At 44.2% G+C, this 23,084-nt stretch overlaps 5 protein-coding genes across 5 annotated transcripts; 3 read left to right on the forward strand and 2 right to left on the reverse strand.

Annotated features, from left to right (window-relative positions):
* Positions 1–4,777: 4,777 nt before the first annotated feature.
* Positions 4,778–7,656, forward strand: C8R40DRAFT_1074071 (glycosyl transferase family group 2-domain-containing protein; the record flags this gene model as incomplete). Its single annotated transcript, XM_046226668.1, has 14 exons — positions 4,778–5,055; positions 5,108–5,155; positions 5,288–5,384; positions 5,622–5,796; positions 5,901–5,967; positions 6,032–6,122; positions 6,190–6,382; positions 6,438–6,560; positions 6,621–6,647; positions 6,722–6,944; positions 6,993–7,064; positions 7,137–7,362; positions 7,419–7,476; positions 7,580–7,656. The coding sequence occupies 14 exons, from the start codon at positions 4,778–4,780 to the stop codon at positions 7,654–7,656; spliced, it is 1,755 nt and encodes a 584-aa protein (XP_046080488.1).
* A 492-nt stretch (positions 7,657–8,148) lies between these two features.
* Positions 8,149–11,291, reverse strand: C8R40DRAFT_1130827 (SPOC like C-terminal domain-containing protein; the record flags this gene model as incomplete). The annotated part of the gene is given in 22 exon segments (XM_046229189.1): positions 8,149–8,259; positions 8,291–8,306; positions 8,317–8,341; positions 8,353–8,460; positions 8,591–8,662; positions 8,727–8,822; positions 8,874–8,944; positions 9,032–9,121; positions 9,169–9,268; positions 9,320–9,419; positions 9,568–9,607; positions 9,666–9,720; positions 9,777–9,894; positions 9,951–10,088; positions 10,182–10,285; positions 10,338–10,346; positions 10,488–10,590; positions 10,641–10,716; positions 10,798–10,918; positions 10,973–11,088; positions 11,128–11,170; positions 11,226–11,291. The coding sequence occupies 19 exon segments, from the start codon at positions 11,289–11,291 to the stop codon at positions 8,410–8,412; spliced, it is 1,569 nt and encodes a 522-aa protein (XP_046080489.1). The 3' UTR covers positions 8,149–8,259; positions 8,291–8,306; positions 8,317–8,341; positions 8,353–8,409.
* A 112-nt stretch (positions 11,292–11,403) lies between these two features.
* C8R40DRAFT_1163575 (uncharacterized protein) lies at positions 11,404–12,545 on the forward strand (the record flags this gene model as incomplete). The annotated part of the gene is made up of 7 exons (XM_046230383.1): positions 11,404–11,613; positions 11,672–11,751; positions 11,788–11,797; positions 11,853–12,076; positions 12,098–12,201; positions 12,281–12,456; positions 12,513–12,545. The coding sequence occupies 7 exons, from the start codon at positions 11,404–11,406 to the stop codon at positions 12,543–12,545; spliced, it is 837 nt and encodes a 278-aa protein (XP_046080490.1).
* A 1,854-nt stretch (positions 12,546–14,399) lies between these two features.
* C8R40DRAFT_1176709 (uncharacterized protein) lies at positions 14,400–15,545 on the reverse strand (the record flags this gene model as incomplete). The annotated part of the gene is made up of 1 exon (XM_046232557.1): positions 14,400–15,545. One exon carries the CDS (start codon positions 15,543–15,545, stop codon positions 14,400–14,402), a length of 1,146 nt encoding a protein of 381 aa, XP_046080491.1.
* A 1,317-nt stretch (positions 15,546–16,862) lies between these two features.
* On the forward strand, positions 16,863–17,685 carry C8R40DRAFT_1023008 (uncharacterized protein; the record flags this gene model as incomplete). The annotated part of the gene is made up of 3 exons (XM_046223036.1): positions 16,863–17,045; positions 17,100–17,457; positions 17,513–17,685. Coding segments are annotated over 3 exons (714 nt in total), but the record flags the coding sequence as incomplete, so codon positions are not given.
* Positions 17,686–23,084: the final 5,399 nt, after the last annotated feature.

Genomic DNA, 23,084 nt, shown 5'->3' on the forward strand with positions numbered 1-23,084 from the left:
TGTCAAGCAAAACTGCCCACACCGAGAAACCACCTGCCGCTACTGTGGACGCCGAGGACATCTGGAAGCAGTCTGCCAAGACAAATTCATGGGACTCGGACGAGACCGAGGCCGACGCCAGCAACCTCGACGCCAACAGATATCTGCTACGGGACCTGCGCCATTCTCCCTATTCCCAAACGAATCCGTCCAAATCGCGTCCTCGACCCCAACATCTGCTCCTGCACCTGTAGCTGCTACTCCGAGCCCTCCTAACCAGGACTTTTCCAATCAGATTGGTCAAATAAGGGAATTACTTGATCGTGCTAACGCTATGTCCTCCTCGTCCTCTGGCTTTCAACAGGGTTTTTAAAGAGGGTACCCGCTTCGGCTGCACCGAGAGTACCCCGTAATCAGTTTGTTATGTTCGCTACTTCTTCGTATGACTCGCACCCATCATGTACAATATCGTCGATCCGGGAATTAAACTCCACTTCCCCACATTTCCGAATTCATGCGAGACTAAGAGGAAGGAATCATAGTATAACAACTGCAGCCATGGTAGACTGTGGAGCTACCGCCCTGTTTTTAAACCAAGACTTTGCCACCCGGAACCACGTAAAATGTGCACCCCTCCATAAACCAATCGACGTTTTTAATATCGATGGAACACCTAACCGAGCTGGACGGATAACCCATTTTGCACGTCTAGCACTCACAGTGGATAATCAAGAGCGATGGATGGACTTTCTGATCACCAACCTAGGGGGTGAAGACATCATCCTTGGACTCCCCTGGCTACGAAAGGTAAACCCGGAGATTGATTGGGAGAAAGGACGACTCTCAGTAAAGCCTCCTCGAGTAACGATAGAAGAAGTCCCAGATGAGGAGATCTCGTACTCTCATCTAGCCGCCACTCACACAGAAAGCCCGATCCTCGAACTCCCGGAACCGGAATCTCCCGCAGAAAACCCCCACATTGAGGTGCCACCAGAAGCGACCCCTGAACAGAGCGAATCAGTAGCAGTTGAAGAACTACCAATACACCGAATTCGAGCCAATCATAAAACTCGCCGCGCATGGGTAAAAGCAGGAATTCTAGAGGAACAGACAGAGGAAGTCTGGTGCGCCGCAGGATTCACTTACTCCCAGCAGCTAGCAGAGGAAGCCAACCGAGACAAACCCGTTAAAACCTTCGAAGAAATGGTCCCTGAGCAGTATCGTGATTTCAAGAAGGTTTTCTCAGAATCCGCCTCCGAACGATTACCTGCCCACCAACCTTGGGACCATGCAATTGATCTCGTACCTGGAGCACCGGCAACCATGCGTACCAAGATTTATCCCATGTCCCTAAACGAGCAGGAGGAGTTGGATCGGTTCCTAGCAGAAAACCTACGGAAAGGCTATATCGTCCCCTCAAAATCACCAATCTCATCACCGGTCTTCTTCGTAAAGAAGAAGGATGGGAAACTCCGTTTTGTACAAGATTACCGGAAACTGAACGAGTACACTGTGAAGAACCGATACCCTCTCCCATTAGTTGCTGACATCATTAGCCGGCTTCAGGGAGCAAGATACTTCACGAAGTTTGATGTCCGCTGGGGTTATAATAACATACGGATTAAGAAGGGGCATGAATGGAAAGGCGCGTTTGCAACAACCCGAGGCTTGTTCGAGCCTAAGGTTATGTTCTTTGGTCTCACAAATTCCCCTGCCACGTTCCAAGCACTTATGAATGCTATATTTGCTGATCTCATTGCAGCCGGCAAGGTGGCAGTCTACCTAGATGACATCCTTATCTTCAGTAACGATCTCGAGGAACACCGACGAACGGTACGAGAAGTATTAACTCGGTTAGAAAAGCACGACCTCTACCTACGACCCGAAAAATGCGAATTTGAACAACAACAGATTGAATACCTCGGACTCATCATCTCAGAAGGGGAGGTGAGAATGGATCCGGTAAAAGTAGCGGCTGTTCGCGACTGGCCAGTCCCTACTAATCTTCGGGAACTACGAGGGTTCTTGGGATTTGCAAACTTCTACCGACGCTTTATCCGGAACTTCGCCAAAATAGCACGACCTTTGAACGACCTGACGAAGAAAGACACCAGCTTTACCTGGACCGACACTCGACAGAACGCATTCGACACCCTTCGAGAAGCCTTCATCTCCGCACCGGTCCTTGCTCTATGGACACCAGACAGGCCTACTCGAATTGAGGTAGACGCATCAGGCTTTGCCACGGGAGGTGCCCTTATGCAGAAGCAAGACGACGGCCAATGGCATCCGGTAGCCTTCAGATCGGCATCCATGCAGCCAGCGGAACGGAACTACGAAATCTACGATCGAGAGATGCTTGCTATCATTGAAGCACTGAAGGATTGGAGGAACTTTCTAGAAGGACTCCCTCAACCATTCGACATCATTACGGACCATTCGAACCTCGAATTCTGGCGCACTGCACAAGACCTCACCCGCCGACAAGCCCGATGGGCCCTCTATCTGTCACGGTTTGACTTTCATATGATCCACCGCCCTGGCAGAGTAAACACCCAAGCTGATGCTCTCTCCCGCATGGCAGTTCATCATGTATCGGACAGTGATGATAACCGGCAACAGACAGTCCTTAAACCTGGCCACTTTGTAAAAATTGCAGCTTCGATCCTACAGAACCCCTTAGAGGATCGTATCCGGAAAGCCTCAGAACGGGAAGCACAGGTATTGGAGGGTCTCAAAACAGTCAAAGAGCACGGACTACAGCGCTTGGCCAATGGGATAGCCGAATGGGAAGAGGACAATGGGTTGGTCTACTACCGAGGTCGAGTATACGTACCAGCAAACGACGACCTACGCACTGAGGTACTCCGTCAATGCCATGACCATCCAACTGCAGGACACCCCGGACTACATGGGACACTCGACTTGGTCAGTACTCATTTCTGGTGGCCCACATTGCGCTCTTTTGTGGAAAAATACGTTGAAGGATGCGAGGTTTGTGCCCGTAAGAAGATCCAGCGACACCCACGGGCCGTAACTCAGCCATTAGATGTACCATCCGGTCTATGGGAAGAGGTAGGGGTTGACCTGATAACACAGCTACCTAACTCCCAAGGCTACGATGCTGTCTTGGTTTGCACAGACCTGTATGGAAAACAAATTCACGCTATTCCTTGCACCAGCTCCATCACAGCCGAAGGCGTTGCCGATATTTACTACCGAGAGATCTTCCGTCTCCATGGTCTTCCTCTTCACTTTAAATCCGACCGCGGACCCCAGTTTGCAGCTAAACTCATGCGATCCCTTCTCGCTAGGCTAGGAATTAAATCAGATCTAACCTCCGGATACCGTCCTCAGTCCAATGGCCAAACCGAACGAGCAAATCAGGAAGTAGAGAAATACATCCGCCTCTATGTGGGACGACGACAAGATGACTGGGCAGAGCACCTACCCATGGCGGAGTTCGTGATTAACTCACGGACTCATTCTGCTCTAGGCATGTCCCCGTTCGAGCTAACCTACGGCTATCTTCCCCTGTTCAATATCCCAGTGGGCCAACGCAGTGGTATTCCAGCTGTGGATGACCGTATACGGATTCTCCGAGAAGTGCGACAAGATGCCGGGGCTGCCTTACACCTAGGAAAGAAACAACAGAAGGAGGGATACGAACGCGGGAAGCGGAAAGCTCATCAATTTAAAGTTGGAGACCTAGTCTGGCTCAGTGCAGAGGACATTAACCTTCAGCTTTCCAGTGAAAAGTTAGGAGATCGACAGCTTGGCCCTTATCGCATTCTGGAGAAAATTGGCCCTTTAGACTACCGCCTTGACCTTCCCCTATCCCTAGATCGCCTCCATCCCGTCTTCCATGTTGATAAACTATACCCCTGGAAAGGTAACTCCATAAATGGCGAAATACCAACACCACCAGAGCCGGTATACTTAGAGGATGAAGATGAACCGGAATACGAAGTAGAGGAGATCTTAGACAGCCGGGTTCGATGGAAGAAGTTGGAATATTTGGTTAAGTGGAAAGGGTACGACGCAGGGCACAACTCTTGGGAACCCGCAGCCAACCTCAGTCGAGCACCAAAAATTGTTCGGGCCTTTCATAAAAAACACCCAACGGCGGCAAAGCCTTGACCATCGAGGGCAATGGTCATAAGGAGGGGGGTAATGTCATAAAGTACGCAGCCCCTATCATTTTCCTTTTCTCACCGTCTCGACGCCTTTACTTGTACGATCCATCATCCCATCACTGTCAAACCCCCATCGATTACTGATCCATCGATTACTGATCCACCTGACCCATCTTCTCCTTCTACTGGCTTCCGCCACCTTCCTTGTTCCTAAACTGTACAGTATTACATCGTTGTTTCTCGCAGACCGGATTATGTATATATAGCCAACCCTCCACAGCCTGGTCCCTTATCTTGACCTCTCTGTCATTATCTGGGACCAGGTATGTGCTTACTTATTATTACCTATAACTACGATACTCAATATATCTCTGTCATTATCTGGGACCAGCCTGCCGCCGTTCTGCTTAGTCGCTCCGCCTTGTTGCCTTGTTCAGTTGCTCCGCCTCGCCGTTCTGCTCAGTCGCTCCGCTTTCCCGCTCCGTTAGTCACTCCGCCTCTGCCGCTTCGTGACAGGGTGTTGGATGGTGATACACGTCGGTTTGGACTAGTTGTGGTGTTGCCTATAGTTGCCGCCGTCAGCATAGTGAGTAATGTGTATATTTCTCAATGCGAAGTGTTTCAGATGAAGTTGCTTTTCCCAGTTTTTTTGTATACAATTTATGGAAAATCTTTCTCTCGTTCTTGGACCGGTAGCACAATATCATGAAAACAGTGCCTACTACTCTGCTCAATGTCCAAAGCCGAACGCCAAGATCGATGGTGCCGCTAGATGGAGTGAGACTGTTGAACAAATTGTTGTCAGGAACAGCAGCGAAAATGGGACTGAAGGTGATTTAAAAGAGGTGGAACGGGAACTTCAGATAGAAGTCCGGGTCGGTGGGCTTCCTCATATCATGATTCAGTGCCCTGTTTACAAGGAGAGCTTGGAATTGACGATGTATGTATTCTGGATATTTTCTTCTTTTGTGCTTAAGCTGATTCGCTACTAGTGCTCCTTCGGTATACTCAATCAAGAAAGCCATGCAAACGTATGATCGGTAGGGGGGAACCAGTTCTATCTTTATTTGTGATGATGGTCTGCAAATAATTCCGGAGGAGGATAAATAGAAAAGGTATGATTTATATAAGCTTTTCCCATTTGCTGACTACTCCCTTACCTTACCTTACAGACTGGAGTTCTACGCCAACCACAATATCGGCTGGGTCGCATGTCCCCGTCACTCTTCTGGTCCAGGTGGTTTCAAACGTGCGGGTAAATTGAAAAAAGTGAGTAAGATGAATTACGGACTCGCTCTGAGTATTGTCATGGAACAACACGCAAAACTCATCGGCGATGCTTCTAGTGTCAACAACTCCACATTCTCTTCCAGTGATCGTTGCGAAACCAGCAGACCGAACATCAGCGCTAGCAGTCCTTGTACCTCTTTTCAACCCCATTTTGAAAGCATCGAGTCACTCGAGGAACGAGCACTGCAGCTTGCCATCGAGCAGATCTACCAATAGTCTGGTACGGTGAAGAAGGTCATCGATGAGTCGGGCAAGGAGACCGAGGAAGTGGTTTATCATCGTCCATGGGCTGGAGGAACTCGGAGTTTGCGCGTTGGAGAGATTATTTTAATCATTGATGCGGATACTGTTGTGCCAGAGAACTGTTTCCGAGATGCCGCATGGGAAATGGGTGAAGATGGAGGATAGGAGGTTGTCATTAATCAGCATGAGAGTGGTGAGTCCAACCTCTAGCTTGGATCTTCTATATCAGGTCGATTTACTCTTTCCACTTAGACGTCATGCAAGTCGCACGCTATTACTTTGAGAATGGTATCACTCGTTTCACACGGAGGATTCATAAGTAAACTCGTCATTTTTACTGGCTCATTCGATGTCTTACAAGCCTATCTTTGTGTTTTCTGCAGATGTATCTCATACGGGTGTGCGAACGGAGAAGTCGCGCCATTCGTTGGTCATAACGTATTCCTGCAATGGAAGGCCGTTCAGGATACTAGCGTAAGTTTGACTTCTCACGTATTATGCAGGATTTCGACGCCTTATCTGATGTTCTATTTTATTGTAGTTCATTGATCCCGCTGACGGTCGACGGAAGATGTGGTCTGAAGCAAACATTTCAGAGGATTTCGATTTTGCCCTTAGGCTGTTGCTGACAGGTTATACGTTGCGATGGGCGAGATACTCGCAGGGTGGTTTCGAAGGGGGTGTGAGTTTGACTATGGTAGATGAATTAGCGAGGTGGCAGAAATACGTTTATGGTGCGTGTTCATCATCCATTCACGTTCAAGCTGTTGATTTAATTGGTTCTTATAGGTTGTGATGAGATCATCTTCAACCAACTCATCAAGTGGTGGAGACACGGACGTATCAGTAAACAACTTCGAGAATTCATGCAGTCTGCTGCGCCTGTTCATTACAAGATAGGCGAGTCACTACGTCTTTTGTTGTCTGTGTCACTTGCCAGATAAGTAATGCAAATATATGGTGTACACATAGGCATGAGTAGTTGCATGTTCTCGTATTGTAAGTATCCAAATTTTTGCACAAATTTTTGCACAGGCTCAACGTTGATCCCTTCTCCTTACTATTGTCTGTAGATGGTATCGTTGCCGCTACCATTGGGTCGATTCTGAATTACCTTCTGCTCGGCCTTGGCCCCGACCTCGACCGGTTCTATTTGCATTCGTTCGAAATTCTCCTTGCCTGTGTGGTGGTGTTCCCTTCCCTGGGAAACCTCGGTTTCACCATGTTGGAATATCGTCTCGGACATCGAAGTATTTGGAGCAGTGCCGTGGAGAATCTGAGATGGGTTCCGTTCTTGTGAGTGTTCTAGTGACCATGCAGTGTTTAGAAGTTGATGAAACACAGGCTGTTTTTCTTTGGAGGTTTGAGTACCCATCTTTCGACTGCTATGTTGGTGCATCTCTTCTCGTATGATATGTATGTTCAAAATCTGTATCATTCTTTCTGACCACATTGTATATTGATGATCGGGTGGCCTTCTTTGCGTAGGACTTGGGGCTCCACAGGAAAGGAAGTCGAGAAATCGACGTTTTGGATTGAAGTGCCTCGTATCATCAAGAACTTCAAGCTTTCTATCATCATTTGCCTTCTGCTTATTGCAATGATGGTAGTGTTCACCACAGACGCGGTTCCCTTTGCTTGGCAGATTCTTGGGTGGGACTGGGCGTTGATCATACCGCTCAGCTTGGTTGTTGGATGTCACCTATTCCTACCGGTGCGTATTTAGGAGTCGGCAGGGTATATAATTATTGATCTTTCTTTTATACACAGATTGTTTTGAACCTTTGGTTGATGAAGTTCTCCTACCAGTTATATGAAATGGTACATGGTTGGCCACACATTCGTTGTAGATTTTGTAACGTCCTAGAATCTCTCTTTGTAAACAGATTCCATTCTTTTGCCATTCATTGGTTATTGCAATTGTTCTACAGACATGTGGACGTTATTTTTCGAGGACTTTGGAGCTTCAGAATCGATCACATACTTTGTCTCGTACATATATTTATAGTACATTCACAAGACATTACTCAGTCAATAAATTACCTCTAACCCCCCTAGCATAAGAAGATGAGAAATGATATTGAGTTGACTTGAATTCTTTGTCATGATAGCAGACCTCAGCATTGTGCCCAGCAACCTTTGCTGTACTTGCAAATTGGTCTTTTGATATGCCCATGTTGGGACTGCCATGTTCATTCCTGCCAAATGTCAACCTGAATGAATGACTGAAATTGCCAATAGAATACCGTAGGCGAGCGTAGAGAAAGCCTGTACATAGATAACCTATCAGCGCTTCAGCCGTTGATGGGGGACTGACTGAGCAGTCTCGGTGATGCGTCAGTTGGGAGTTCATCCTTTCATCCTTCAACAATCTCAAAGACAATGGTGCAAGTACCACACCTGCATAATGATCATCGGTCATCCCTGGAATCGGTTGTAGAAAGACAGATTGACTGACTATACACTATACTGCATACTTTATCATATTAAACTTTATGTTTTTCCTTCTATATCCTTTGCTTACTATATTGAGGATACATGACTTAGCTACCTACCCTTATGTACTAGCCACTCGTCGTATATCGTATCGATCCGCACCCACACCGTCGACTCGTGTTATATAGTGTTCAACTCTCGGAGTGAGTATCTGGTACGCAAACACGATATGCATACTTATGACGATCGTGTACAATAAACTTTTCTTTCCTTTCCAGGTGTACACCCCATCAATGTGAATTGCACCAATCCTCGACCCGCAGGATCAAATCGGCTTTTTCCCTGACGTCGAAAGATTTTGGCTTCGACAGAATGCCTTGGACGAGGTTTACTGGGTGAAGGTAGTACGACTGGGAATAGATCTTACCTTTAACTGATCAACCTTCAACTGGAGAAAAGTAAAGGCTTAAAGTCACACATGAGAAAGATAGTAAGGTTGGACTGACCTTCATTAGTGAGCCCGTTTCAAACCTGGTCTTGATCTCCGCCACGTCAATACCGTCGTTAGATGTGTCTTCCTATATAAGCAGGAGCATGAGATAAAGTAATTACCTACCTGGACTAAGATATTGTAATACATACTGATTTTCGTTTTGAACCAGTAACGGGAACGACCAAAGTCGCGCTATGGTCATTAGCCAGTTCAACTTTCCATTCTTTCAAGAGTTTCCCCGCTTTCTGTGCATCGGTAAGTTGAAGCACATTGATAAATAACAAATAGTCGCTTACAGCGTGGATAAGGTCAACATTCGGTTCAGTTAAATCTTCAAAAGCATCTGGGTTAAACTCTTCACGATGCACTCGCTTCTAGTTGATCATAGGGAAAGGTTAAGGCTGTTATCGCATATTTGTGAGGCTCAAGATGCTTTTTCAATCATGGGACATACCGGGATTGGGATAGGAATCTGGTACATAACCAGATTTGATTGTCGTCTTGTTTATCCAAGCCCGAGCCTTGTCCTTCAATTCATCCGAAGCTAGAAATATTAGAAGAAACTTCAGTATAGAAAGAGCATGAACACACCAATGTAGCCTTCATCTACAGGTGCAGAGCGAATGTCGTCTGCAAAGGGTAAGCGAATGATATGGAATCCAGCGGGCTCCATCTCATCTACATCTTCTTCCTGTGAAAAAGAACTCAGACTACACCTAGGCGAGTAGTCGATTCTCAATACCTGAGGAAGTACTGCGTAGATTGTTGGGGTAGGATTTCGTCGTAAAACTTCTCTCGCTAGACCTACCACCTTCTTCTTGATCATTGATTTTAAGAGAGCACTAAAGGTGCGTTTGGAAGCAGCGCAAGTCAGAAGTCAAAGAACACGTCGGCCGTGTCAGATGGGAGATGTCTGAGAAGGAACCATGTCCATCATACATTTTCTTCAGGGTATAAGAAGAGCGTTAATGCTTGACATTATCCTCGAACTTGATCGTGTCACGTGGTTTAAAACCCAAGAGTTTCAAGCCTACCGGGAAGGATATCGGTCGGGATTGGCTTGAGTACGCTTCAAAGGCATGACTCACCAGGTTTCAACCCGAATGTACGGAAGGATCTCATCTCATCTGCAGTGTAAAACGGCTGGGACAATATTCATGTTCATATCACAGGATAGCGGGGTAAGAGAGAATACTTGCCCGTTGGCCAGATTTTATGACCTCAGTTGCTGCCATACTATCGTCTTTGGCATCGTTGTCATTGCTTGGAGCGGCTCCAACTACTGCCATTGGATTTATCGACTTCGAGTTCCGGATCCTAACATCGACTTTTGAACACAGAAATTGGGATTATCAAAAAATATAGATCCTCACTTCGTCGGGTCGAGTTGTCCTGTTTTGACTGTTGTCGCCTCCAATCGGTCTCCCAAGTCCACGAAATATTTGTATTCCCCTTTTTTCTGTTCCGTCACAAGGCCGTAATTTCGACAATAATCAGAATATTGACGGAAACTAACGAGTGGCAACGCTCACCACTTCACACCGATGGTAAGCCCATTAGCTGATTCATTGAAGAGCGCCCGCTTTGCCACTTCGCGGAACTACATTTGAGAAAGAAGGTCTTCGATTGTGGATATGGATATGGACTGGTTGAGGATGGAGGGGTCTGAGTCGAGATCATCAGTAAATGCATTTGTTTGCAACACAGACTGAGAACGAAGTCATTTGATTTCGCTACTTGCAGATCACTAGGCAGCTCACAGAATAGAACTTGGTCACGTCGAAACGCCTGTCTTCGCTTGAATAAAGAATGGCTCTACAATAACTCCCGCCTGTGCTAGATCCTGCCAATAAATACGTTCATTACTTCGCGATAATGCTTCATTCAAAGATGAAAAGAATAGCTCTCACCTCAAGAGTCATTTGTGCAGAGATTTTCAGCTGCTTGGATGAAGGGTGAGGATCGTCTTCGTCAGTGATCAAAAAGACGCGTTTTGTGACCGTTTTGGGGGCACTAAGAAGCGGTGATTAGCATTTCACGTGGAAAGACTTTTCGGAGCGCACCCGTCACGAATTACCCAATTGCAGCTGGTGAAAACATCCCCCATAGCGACACGAGAATCGCAGGGGGGAATTGTTTCTGTATCTCATCAGAATACTCTTGTGCGGCTGTAACTTTTGTCAGATTATCCAATTGAAAACTCTTGTTGATAGTTCTCGCCGTTGAGAAGCTGGATCAATTCTTGAATTGTTGGCACAGAGATGGGACCAATAGGTTGATACAGAAACATGTTCTTTTTTATTTCAGAGCCTTGCGTACGCGGTGTATCTGGATTTCGAGTCTTTTATAGCTATATGAGGAAGGTTCTTTGTAAATCCAAGGTGCCGGTATTCACCGTGTTAAACAACAAGACGCCAAATGAATCACTCGGGCCTGTAACAACTTTGCGCTTCTGAAGATTTATTGCACTGTTTAGCGCAGCATACAGATGACTTGTCATCTTGGTCTCGTCTTCAGGATCCGGTCAAAGAGCAAGCATCGAGGGAGAACAGTCGATGCACAACAGCATCAGGTCCTTGTTGGCGTCGAAGAACTGTGGCGAAACATCAATATTACAGTTCCCTGCAGACCAGAGCATCGTAGCTTACTGCAACATCCTGTCGTTCGTCTTCTTCATCTTCGTCCACCCGATTCCAGTCATCGTATGGTGTCATTAATACGTGAGTAGAGTAAGAGGAAGGGAAGGTGACTCATGATCAACGCGCGTGAAAAGCACGTGTCACCGCACAGACCTCCTTTGACTCCTACACCCACAACATGCAAACCATGACAAGTATTCCACGGAATCCGTTACGAAGGATCATCCTTCCAGATATTCATTCCCTTCAGCTGCCAACGAAGAAAAATTTCGACGAAGAAGACGTCGAAATTTGGCGGCGGACTCAAGGATTCCGAGATCTAATCATATTTCTACGGAGACTGAACGAAGCTGTGGTTGGAATTACAATTCCATGGAGCTCTAAATTTCGTAGACAAGTACATAAGAAGTTTTCCCTTATGGTTCTCATCTTGACTCATATGCTACTTTGAATAGGCTGTATTGAGCATGGTAACTTTGATCGATACCCTGGATGGCTGGATAGAAGATATCTCACCCCTCAACTCCCCACAAAGGTTCGGAAACCTTGCCTTCTGAATCTGGGGCGCAAGATTGGAAGAGGTTAGCTCATCTTTAGCTTTCCATGAGTAGAATTTTCAATATTCTTGTATTGTAGCAATCAGATAGTTTGCTATCTCGACTGCTTCCGCCGGAGTATAGCTCGCTTATTCCACATATTAAGCCATACTTTTTGACTTCGTTTGGATCTTTCATCAGAATGGACTGTGGCACTGGCCATGGAATTTCCTTTGCCATATTCCTTATTTGCTTAACACTTACGCGCTTTTATGTGCCTGAAGTCGAAGAAGAACGTGAACTGGTCCTTAGAGTATTCATACGGTATCTCCGTCTTTGCTAGAGGCTTCAAGATGTTTACCGTTTAGAGCCTGCGGGGAGTCATGGCGTCTGGGGCGTAGACGATTCACATTTTTTGGATTATATCTTTGGTAGTGGTCAATTACAAGGTCCTAAGCTTCCACCTTGGTTCAAAAATACGTTTGGTTTGACACCGTTTAAAAACTCTACACCAGACAAAGATACCAGTGTCAGCAGTTTTTCACCCCCCTCTGCCGCCTACAAATCTATACTTCATGTCGATCATGCGTATTCACGAGGTCAAGCAGGGTCCTTTCCACGAGCACTCATCCCAGTTACATTCAATCGCTTTGGGCGTGCCGAACTGGGGCAAAGTCAACTCTGGCCTGTTTAAAATGTATGAGGTGAGATTTTTTAAGCTCAGATTCTTTGGACCCTTTGACACACTGTCCCTTCGAAGGCTGAAGTTCTTGGTAAAGGAGTCGTGGTATAACATATTCCTCTTGGAGGTCTTTTGCCCTGGAGCAATAAATTTTTAGACAGAACAGAAGGCCGCTCTGTGCCCTCAGAGAACAGTTCGGAGCCTGCGACACAAGCTCATCGTGACTGGACTCAAAGCACTACGAGTCGTTATAATCTGAGCGCTGATGTATTGAAATCCAATGCAGCCTTGCCGTCTTGGTCTGCTAGACTTCAACTTCCGCGGCTGCGGACTGTCAATGCTCATGCTCCAATTTGATTGCAGGAGTCAATGCCTCCAACACTCTCACCAATGAGAGGTCATGTCAGATCTGGACTTGTGGAGCATCACCTCGAAGCTGTCGTTTTCGCATGTTAACTGAGCTTCGAGGTTTCAGGGAGATCATTGCATGATAGCTACTTAGTGCTGGTATCTCGATGGAAACTCGATTGACCAGTGAAATCCTCAATTCTTTTATTTGCCTATCCTTCCGACCTTTCAATTATTTCTCAATGACAACAAATGCTTGATCCTCCGTTACTAGACATGATGGGCAATGACTACAGGTCTTGACAATACTGTGTGATATTTAGATGTAAAAGCAGTCTCCTTATTGAGACAGTTGGATCAAACAACAGCATAGAATATGTTACTTCACCTGCAATGGCAGTACATTACTGTTGTCCAATCTGGTTGGAAATTTCAATGGTATCTGAGGGTAGCATGTCATTGATTAGCTCATATAATGCTGAAGAGTATACCAGCCTTTTGGTCTGGTGGGAGCATGTCTTGATTTCTCTACTCAGAAGGGTTCTACAAAACTGTTGAGAAGTAAGCTTATAGTTCCTTGCAATTGTATTGAACTAGATCAAGTTCAAAGGCTTTTTGACAGTTTCTATTATCAACAATCAGAGCAATGAGAGTCCCATTAAACAGACAATCCCCCTCAAACTATTAATGTGATTGTTGCTAATCAGGTACATAGCAGTATTGGGCAATGACTACATAGAATATCTCACAAATACCAATTACTCACATGTGAAGATTATGAAGCAGATAAGCTTCAGAATATCTGCTCAATCATATCTTTGCTCTCAATTATTGAATCATTGTGAGTAAAACACCAGAACAAAGTTAAGTATTAGATAAAATTTCATAATAGGAGAATCAAATTGGACCTATAGACCTCCATTGTACAATATCATTGTCTGGAGCTCAGATTGTGAAGCAATATGTCTATGTGGGAGGATCTTGTAGACAATACTGTATATTTACAGATTGCACGCAACTGCATAAAGTTGCGCGGAACTACGCGGAACTGTGCGACACTACGTGGGACTGGTGCCGCACGGGTTACGGCAAAAGTTCTGTGTCCATAATGGTTATAATATGAGTTGTATAGGTAGAATCTGACAGAATTCAAAGCCAGTAAGTAACCTTCTGAATGTTGATAAGAATGGTGTAAATTTCTACACAGATGAAAAGTTTTGCAGATGTTGAGTGCAAAGATGGATTTAGAATTGAGTATTTCAAGTTGAATACAGTTAATGTCAAGGGTGAAACAAACAGGAATTTTCGGTCATCATAACATAGTAAGTGACAAAGGTAGTAGTACATGCAAGACAGATTATTCGGTGACAGTGTATACATTCACTGATTCAGCTAGATGAAACTTGCAGTGTCCAATCGTTTGCAAAGATCCATTGTTCACATCCAACATGTACAGAAATAAGAGTAGGACACTGATTTCGAAATCGCACCAACACCTCTCGTTGAATCGAAATAGCCGGTGACAGAATAAGTTGGTGCAGTTGCTGTAAATGCATACAATTCTTCAGAATTGGATCATACATTGTATCCTGTAACATCATTAGTGTTCAGTTTACATTAAGCTGGTAAAACACTGACAATATTTCTCGGCAACCAATCCCATTTCAAAGATAGTCGCTTCACACATGATATTTTTTTCATCAGGATCTCTATACTCTTGGGGTCCCAAATAGTTATATCAAGATGAAAGTTTTCCACAACCAAGTCATCAGGCAGATCTTCATCTACCCGTATGGTGTAGAAACAATGATTGACAAGATGTATATTCATGAGAAGGGTTGATTTTGATGCAATGTGTCGGATAAATCTGATAGGTCCACAGTAGTGTTCGATGTTATAGCCAAATGAGCATTGTTTGTCAGAGTTACGCATCATGCAGCCCATGCCCTTAGGCAGCGTAAGAATTCTGAGTTTGGGGAATTGTTGCAAGAAAGTGAATAAACAGCTCATAGTGTCTGAATCCAATGGTGAGGTATTTGACCAAAATGATTGAGAAGCAGACACCGATAGTTCTTCCACAGTTGTCGGTAAATTTCTGTCCATCCAAACCCATTCATTGCCAATCGTACTATGCCATGCAACAGACAACGACACAAGTCTGTCACATGAACAAATTACGTCCAAGTCCTGATTTTGGTCGTGCCAACATATCATTTCTAGACGCAATCTTCTGAGAGGAAGGTTCACGTCACTGAAGTGAGCAACACCTTCACAACAACAACGTTTGACTTCGAGATTGCGCAGATGTATTAGCAAGGAAAGACCTTTGCCAAAGTCACTCGGTAGGACGGCTCCGGCTAATACGATTTCTGTCAAGCGACTAAAACTCGAAAGCAATCCAGATGCTGTTCTCCAAGATGCAATCCATCTTTTTCTCTGTCGAAAATGGACGTAATCCAAAGCGGTATCGGATTGATGTGGTGTACCGATCTGCATAAATAATATGTCGGCAGTAACGTTCCGTTTGGATAAATCCCATGTCCTCTTTGCGAGACGTAGTTTGTCTGGACGAGGGAAATACACAGATCGGAAAACCAAATTGCCCACTATTTTTCGCATAAATTTGCAAACCAAGACTAATGGACGTAAATCAAGGTCATAGACTGTGAACATATACCACCAGATGTCTATAGGCAACCGGTAGAGTATAGAATTGAAGTCGAGCGATGTGTTGTTACGATTGAGCAATTCGACAAGCACCATGGGTAGTTAGTAGAACTGAACGAAACACTGCAATACATGTATCATATTTGAAGCCGATCGGAAGGAAGCCAACATTGCTTGAAATAGAATGATTTAGACATCAGTAACACAGATTCTCAAAACAGTTACCTGACATTGGAAAATGATGAGTAAAAAAGAGAAGAATCAAAACAGGGAAACATACAAGAAGAGCATAGTCAATACATCTAACATCATGCAGTACAATTTTGAATAGTGGAACCATATTGTCAAACAGCTTGTGAATGAAACTTAACAGTTAGAATTTTACAATGAACAGATGCAGACTGGAAAATAAAATATGAGAAATGTCAGACACATATCCCAAATGGATCATTGACACCCATAGCTTGTATTTCGAAAGGGTATCCAATAATATACGACACATGCCATATCAGTCAACCACATTGACTGATATTAACTGGAAATGGAACCTAGACAGTATGATTGATCAGACACATATCCCAAATGGATCATTGACACCCATAGCTTGTATTTCGAAAGGGTATCCAATAATATACAACACATGCCATATCAGTCAACCACATTGACTGATATTAACTGGAAATGGAACCTAGACAGTATGATTGAATTGAAACATTGTAGGCCGGCAAATACCTTTCTCAAAATGGGATTTAGTACATCATTGATTCAATCACTATTGACCGGATAAAGCCGAGACAGACCTATATGCGTCTCCTCAGATTCATACTAAACAGACACTGTAGTATAATATCCTTGAGAAGCGAGGATTGATACTACTTTTCGCTATGCCAATGTAGGATAATAATAATATCACAATAGACGTTATAGGATAAGAACAATATCACAACAACATCAGCTTTTATGGGGATCATCTTGATCTTTCATGTCTTTTGAGTAGATAGCGCATTTGCTCCTTACACTACGGTTTTCCTTTCCTTTTCTACGAGGAAGATAGCATGTATCTAAGCGTAATGTGAACAGCACGGCCCCCGGCTGTTCCTCAACGGAGCCTGTGTCGGTTAACCTACCTACCTACGTATAGGATAACAACCGTATCACAACGGACATTACAGGTTATGATTAGGTATTTCGAAATTTTGCTGTGAACAGCCAAATTTCGACTTCTATTTTTAAGGGATAGCAAAGGACGAATTAATGACGTTCACTACATGTTAAGTACCACTTCAATTTGCTGCATAAACAAGCAAGACACCATCTATTTCACCCATGTCTCAGAAAACTTTCAAACACCCACTGTACGTTTGCAAATAATTCTGTTCTTTTCACGGTATTAATCAACAATGTTTATTCAGACCGTTGGAGACGTCGGAAGCCATACTGGACTTGTTACCCTTACCGGATCTTGTTTCATTCAGCAAAACTTGTAAACAAACACGCATGGACGTTAGAAAGTACAAGGAAAGAGTATTTAGCGTTCAACATGCCTATCGAAACTTTTTAAACGTCGAAGAAATTGGAGAATTTCAAATTTTGCAGGTAACGCACATCATACCTTTCACTTCGACAAATAATGATGATTTTGCTGCTTAGAGTTCAACTGGACTATTGGTATCTGGTTCGACTGTTCTTGAATTTTTCAATCGAGAAATTTACCACGGAGATTTGGATACATTTTGCAATATTCAGCACTGCAAAATTGCTGGCGATTGGTTGATATCTCATGGCTATTCTTATCGCCCCAAAGAAGGTCAGGCTATCGATTTTGATAGCGCCTTCTCCGAGACATATGACGAAGAAAGAGCAAGTCAAACTCCACAAGATGCGGATACAGATGAATACCGATTTAATACGGTGGTTAATATCTGGAATTTTATGCGGAGCTCTTCCAAAATCCAGCTCATTGCTACTGGCGGTGCACCTTTAGAATCCATCTTTTCATTCCATTCAAGTTCGTAAACAATGTTATTCACTCCAGCTCTACATCTAAGCTAATGAATTATCAGCCTGCGTAATGAATGTCTTCACGCATCGCGCCGCGTACTGTTTCTTTTCTAAACTTACCTTGGAAGAAAAAACGACAATGTTGATCGACATCCAAGCACCTTTAAACGCTCGAGAAATGTATCCGATACAGAAATACAAAAATCGTGGATTCAACATTATGCATCATCCAGATTTTAGGCTCATTTGTGATCCGTATTCTTCGGTATCTGCTCTCGTGCCGAGATACGTTGGTGACAAACACTGTTATTGTGTACCATTTCATCAATGTAGCAGTACAACATCTGACATTGACTTCTTGGAAGTGAATAGTTGGGTAATGGGCTACACAACCAGATTCAACACCATCAAAGTTTCTGGACTTAGTATATCGGGTCTAGCTGTGGATTGTGTTTTTGCACCCCAGAATCTTGTTCAAATAAAAACACAGGTTGCGGCCATTCATAACCTTATCAGAATAGGTGCAGTCAGGTATGAATACTCTCTGCTAATCAAACAACATATTCTCATATCATTATCAGGCATGAAATAGCCATACTGGTAATTCAAACAATTCTTCGAGATTCGCATCAACGACCCATAACGGACAGCTCATTCTGGATTCAATTCCGAAAAATATTCAACTGTGTTAACAACTCTGGAATGTATGTGCACCCTGCGACTTCTCAACAATTGATTGAGTTATTTATGGTTGTACGAACTAATTTTACGGACGTAACTGTGGTTGGTGTATTTTGTCAACAATTATGTTTTATTCTGACTTCATTACCTACCAGGATGATCCGTATATTATTCATGACAAGAATAATATTGCAAAGCTAAGGTTGATCATAAACATCGGGCCCACAAAAACTCGCGTCAATCGGGCAACGTTGACTGCATGGGCACGTGCGTTTGCAGCTCATGATATACTCATTATGTTGTATCAAAAAATGTGAACTATTGCTACTGTTGTAATACTATAACAAGTATCTCATTTAGTGCATAGCGCTACAAAGTTGAGGTATGTTCAATGCTGAATTTGGCTACCTTGATCATGGATTAAGGGACTTGCTAAGCTTTGGTGTGTTTCAATCTCATCCAGACTTTGTTTTTGATCAATATCAGAATTGATCAGTGCTTTCAACTGTATTCTTGGTTAAGAGTTCAGAAACAGCTGACAGCATTGTCCACATGGGAAAGCACTCTCAGTAATTTGTTGGTATTGCAGGGAGTGAATTCAGTGCTAGATAATGCTAAAGATTGTACACTACGCAGATGATACACAAAAAAAAACATCCTCGGGCTGTCTGGGCTACAGAGAGAAATCTACCTGCTAAAACAATCCCAACAAATCATCCTCAGGCTGCTGACTCTTTCCGGCTGGCGGAACCGCAACAGAAGCAGATTGTACAACCGGAGATCCGACGTAACCTGTACTACATTATGAAAAAGTTGAGTTCATGCCCAACCCACCGAATACATCATGTGAACTAAAACAAGCATATGCAAAATCAGTAGAAACACCGAAAATTGACACTAGATTGTCCAGCCGATTAGTTGAGGTCCCTACAAGGAGCTTTGCAACTGCCAGTGTATCTGAAAGTACTTCAATTACATGAGACCATCATTAAAGTCACTAAATTCGAACACAAATTGACTGACAAGGAATAGCAGAATATGCTATGAGAAACATACAACAACTTTTCAAATGCGAATATATCTCGATCTTTAGGTTGAAGAATCTTTGTGTAAGACCTGGGTCCGAATTGGTCTTAGGGAAGGTTTTGGTATAATGGGTTTATGTTGTAGTATGCTAAGAACAGGCTGGAGCGGAGCTACGGGAACTGCAACCGAGGACAGGAATGACGTAGTAGTGGCTGGGATTGAGAGATGTGACCCTTGAAGGGGCTCCTAGAAGGACATAACGAGCAGAGGTAGAAGTGACGGAGACCAGTAGACATAGAAGCACTAAGTAGTATGAGTTGTACTAGCTAGGAACATCAATGTAGGATTGTTATAGATTTTAGTTGATGAAGGTTTCGGATGTGTGAGCTCCCGATAAGGTGTTAGCCTGGGAAAGATGTTCCGGGAAGTGGGGGTAGTGGCAGATGTCATTGAGTGGTGGAGGTAGTAACGGAAAAGTGGTACATAGTTTGACGTAAGGGGTAGCTTTGACGTTACTTAGATTGAGGTCCCAGAGCTCGAGGAGCAGTTGGGGAGCTTGAGGAGGTTTAGGGAAGGTTTGCTCACCAAGGTGGTAGACATTGGGGAGCTTGGGAACTCACTCGGATTGCTTAGACATAAAGTAAAAGCATATATTAGATTGTGTAGATGATTGTAGAGACAAAGATAAGAGTAGTGAGACAGAGATAGAGAAACTGAGAGTAAGAGAAATCCATTTAGTTAGCAGGTACAAAGGGACAGGGACTGGACCTATGCAAAAGGGTGTGTGTTCAAAATATACCAAGCTGGGGCTTGGGGACGTCGCGGTGCTACTTAAATAGGTACGGGAAGTGAACAAGAGAACATCTGGAGAACATGAGGTAGATAATTGAGGGAGGAAGGTAATTGAGATTAGTACTTAATGCAGTTGGTGGTTAGGAGAGTTTTGTATGCATGTCTTGGTGATTGTCAGGACGTTTGGGTAGGTATATCAGAGAAATGGTGGTACTGTCTTGGGGAGGTGCAGAGGTAGATAGGAAGTGTGACAATGTGTGGCTGGTACTAGGACTGGTCTGGTTGTAGCCAGGGCATGACATTACTCCCCCCTCCCTGTAACCCCTTTGCACCCTCGCAATGGGTAGGCATGTTTTCTGGGAAATCACCTGAAAATTTTTTTGTTGAAGTCCATCAGATACTTGCTTTTCCCCCTCTTCCACCACCTCAGTTTTACGGGTCAAACTCTTCTAACTGCAATGTCCTCTGTTCCTGCTCGACCCACTTCTTGCACACCCTCTCCTCTGCTACCCACTCTTACCGCTTTGGGGGAGGTACCTTTCCCGGATCCTGAATCCAATGGGGAGGTCAAAAAGGATCAGCTAGCCTTCACTCTTGAGTCACCATGTTGTCCACAGGTTCAGCTGTTTGAGACAGTCTTTAACACTGGCAAGCCGCTGTCAGGTTACTGTCAGGATGATCTGTTGTGGCTTCTTCTAGCGGAGGTAGCCTCTCCTTGTACCAATTGTTCGAAGACCCCAAGTAAATTGCAAGGTGTTGCCGAACTCCCCTTGGTGTATAAACTGTTCTGCCAAGAAGACTTGTAGTCTGGGAAAGATTCTTCGATATCGGTATTTGGCTCATTGCTGTAATCAAAATCTTGCATACAGCCGTAGATTTTTGGAGCTCCGTGGGACTCCTGCACATCAGTCAACTTGGGGTATTCCTTTGAATGTCTGGCATGAATACAACGATGCACTTCATGCACGTACTTCTTCTACTTCAACCCTCCTCGGGTTGAATATGTTGAACGAGTGGGACATGGTCATTGCTGACCAGCAAGAGTTGCAGGAGTTTCTTGCCTTGCAACAGAGTGATGCAGCTGTCGCAGCTAGACATAAGTGCGACTGTTCCCCTATGCCTATGGCTGATCCCTCCAGCAAGAAGATTTGGTCAGATGCTCCCAAGAAGTATTCTCATTGGAAGTCCCCTGTGGTAGAGGCAAATCCGGAACCTTCCTGTCACGTCCAGTTGGTGGTTCCCCTGGGTTGATCAGTAGTAGCTTCCACTTCCGTTCCTGCACCCCCTCGCGCCTCACCTTCCCTAATGGAGGTACCTAACAGGGACCTGCCGATGCAGGGTCCCAGTGATGTGGTTCGGTTGGCGGCTGTTGCAGAAGCGCATTGTGGTTTGGTTTGGCAAGCCATTTCATCCCCTTCTGCTCGAACACCTATAAAGGGTGCAGGATAAGACCTCCTTTCTTCCACTATGCCTCCCACTCCTTGTTCCGCTTTGGTACCTCACACTTTCACAGCTCACCCTTACCGTGCTGAGAATCAGCGTATCGCTGCTTATGTTCGTTTGCTGGAGTCTCAGCTTGCTGACTCACAGCAGGAGAATTCCTCTTTTACCTCTGCTCTTCGGGACACTTCACATGCCCTCGAATCTTGATAACAGGAAGTGGAGCAGCTGCAGTCTTCTAGTCCTGAGGTCCATCCTTCCGACATGCTTCAACCCATCCAGACTGAGCTTTGACACACTTAAGCATGCATCACATCCTGCCGACATACTTTACATATTCCAGACTGAGCTTCGACACACTTGAGCACTGTCGAGCTCCATATGCGTTTACACATGGTGGGACTGGTGCCGCAGAATCATTATGATGTAAACTCAAGTAAGTTGTGGTCTGGTAATTTCTGACCTACATCTTTTGTACCACAGTGCTCCAAACGATTGTTTCTCCACACAATAAGCTCTACAAACAGTTGCTGCCAGACAGCAAGACAATGCCTTCCACTCGCTTTTCAAACACTTATTTACCAGCAATATTTTGCAAACATTTACTTTCCCTCGCTCCTTTTGCTTCAGATAACTGACCTCCCTCACCTTCTACCTCTACCACAACACAATACTACAATGTGACTTAAATGACCTCCAGATTCTCATTTGCACCGCGTTGACAGTGAAGAACACATTTCAACGGAATATGCTTTCTGCTCGACTTTCATGGGAATGGGTATGCTAAGTTGGAAAATGGGGCTGACTAAACTTTGGAAAAAATGGAAAGAAGCCAACCAAGGGAGGATAAGATGAAGCTGAAACTAACACGGTAGACAAACTGAATACCGCATGCAAAGAAATACTTTGATCTCCAGATGGAGCTGTAGATCAGAGTGCTTTGGATGATGCTATTTCTTCAAAGGGTGCTATGATGAATGATTTGAATGTTACAGAGTTGAAATATGTAGTCAATAAAGAATACTTCACGACGGCTGAACTGGACAACATTGAAACAGACATAATACCCAATCCCTTTACACCATCAGATTTGCCCACCTGCTTCACTCCTACCACAAGAATTCATGTCCACGATTGTCCATCTTGCTGAAGATTCCCATTCTTTGAATACCAGAGAGAGCAAGATCTACTATCTTGCAGTTGGTTTTTCTTCTTCATTGCCTTGTCTTTTGTCACATAGTGTTCCTAGAAATATCCCCTCTTGCTTGCTCTCATCAACCTAGACGAGGACCCGAATTTGGTTATACCTGAGCTCCAACCTCTTTCTAAGACAGTTCTTTTTCATCTTATCTTTTTCCTTATCCCTTGTCTTATCTTTTATCTTTTGTCTTATCTTCTATCTCCCTTATCCTATATCTTGTCTTATCTTGTCACCTGACCTATTATTCATGCTTACTGATATAGCATGCGCTTTTCATTTACTTATATTAAACACAGCAGTCTTACAACACATATACAGCATGACGATTGAGCTTTCATTACTTACACATTGCTTTACTTATGTTCTATTCATGTTTACCACTAACCCAGGGCGTTAGGCATTACTAGGGCAGAGGGCTGTTTACTCGTATATAGGCTGTAGTTACTTGCTGTATTTCCTTAGCTTTGATCTCGTCTATTCTACCTGATTTAGCC

This window comes from Lentinula edodes (genome assembly GCF_021015755.1).
Source record: "Lentinula edodes strain Le(Bin) 0899 ss11 chromosome Unknown C8R40scaffold_55, whole genome shotgun sequence".
NCBI classification, from domain to species: domain Eukaryota; kingdom Fungi; phylum Basidiomycota; class Agaricomycetes; order Agaricales; family Omphalotaceae; genus Lentinula; species Lentinula edodes.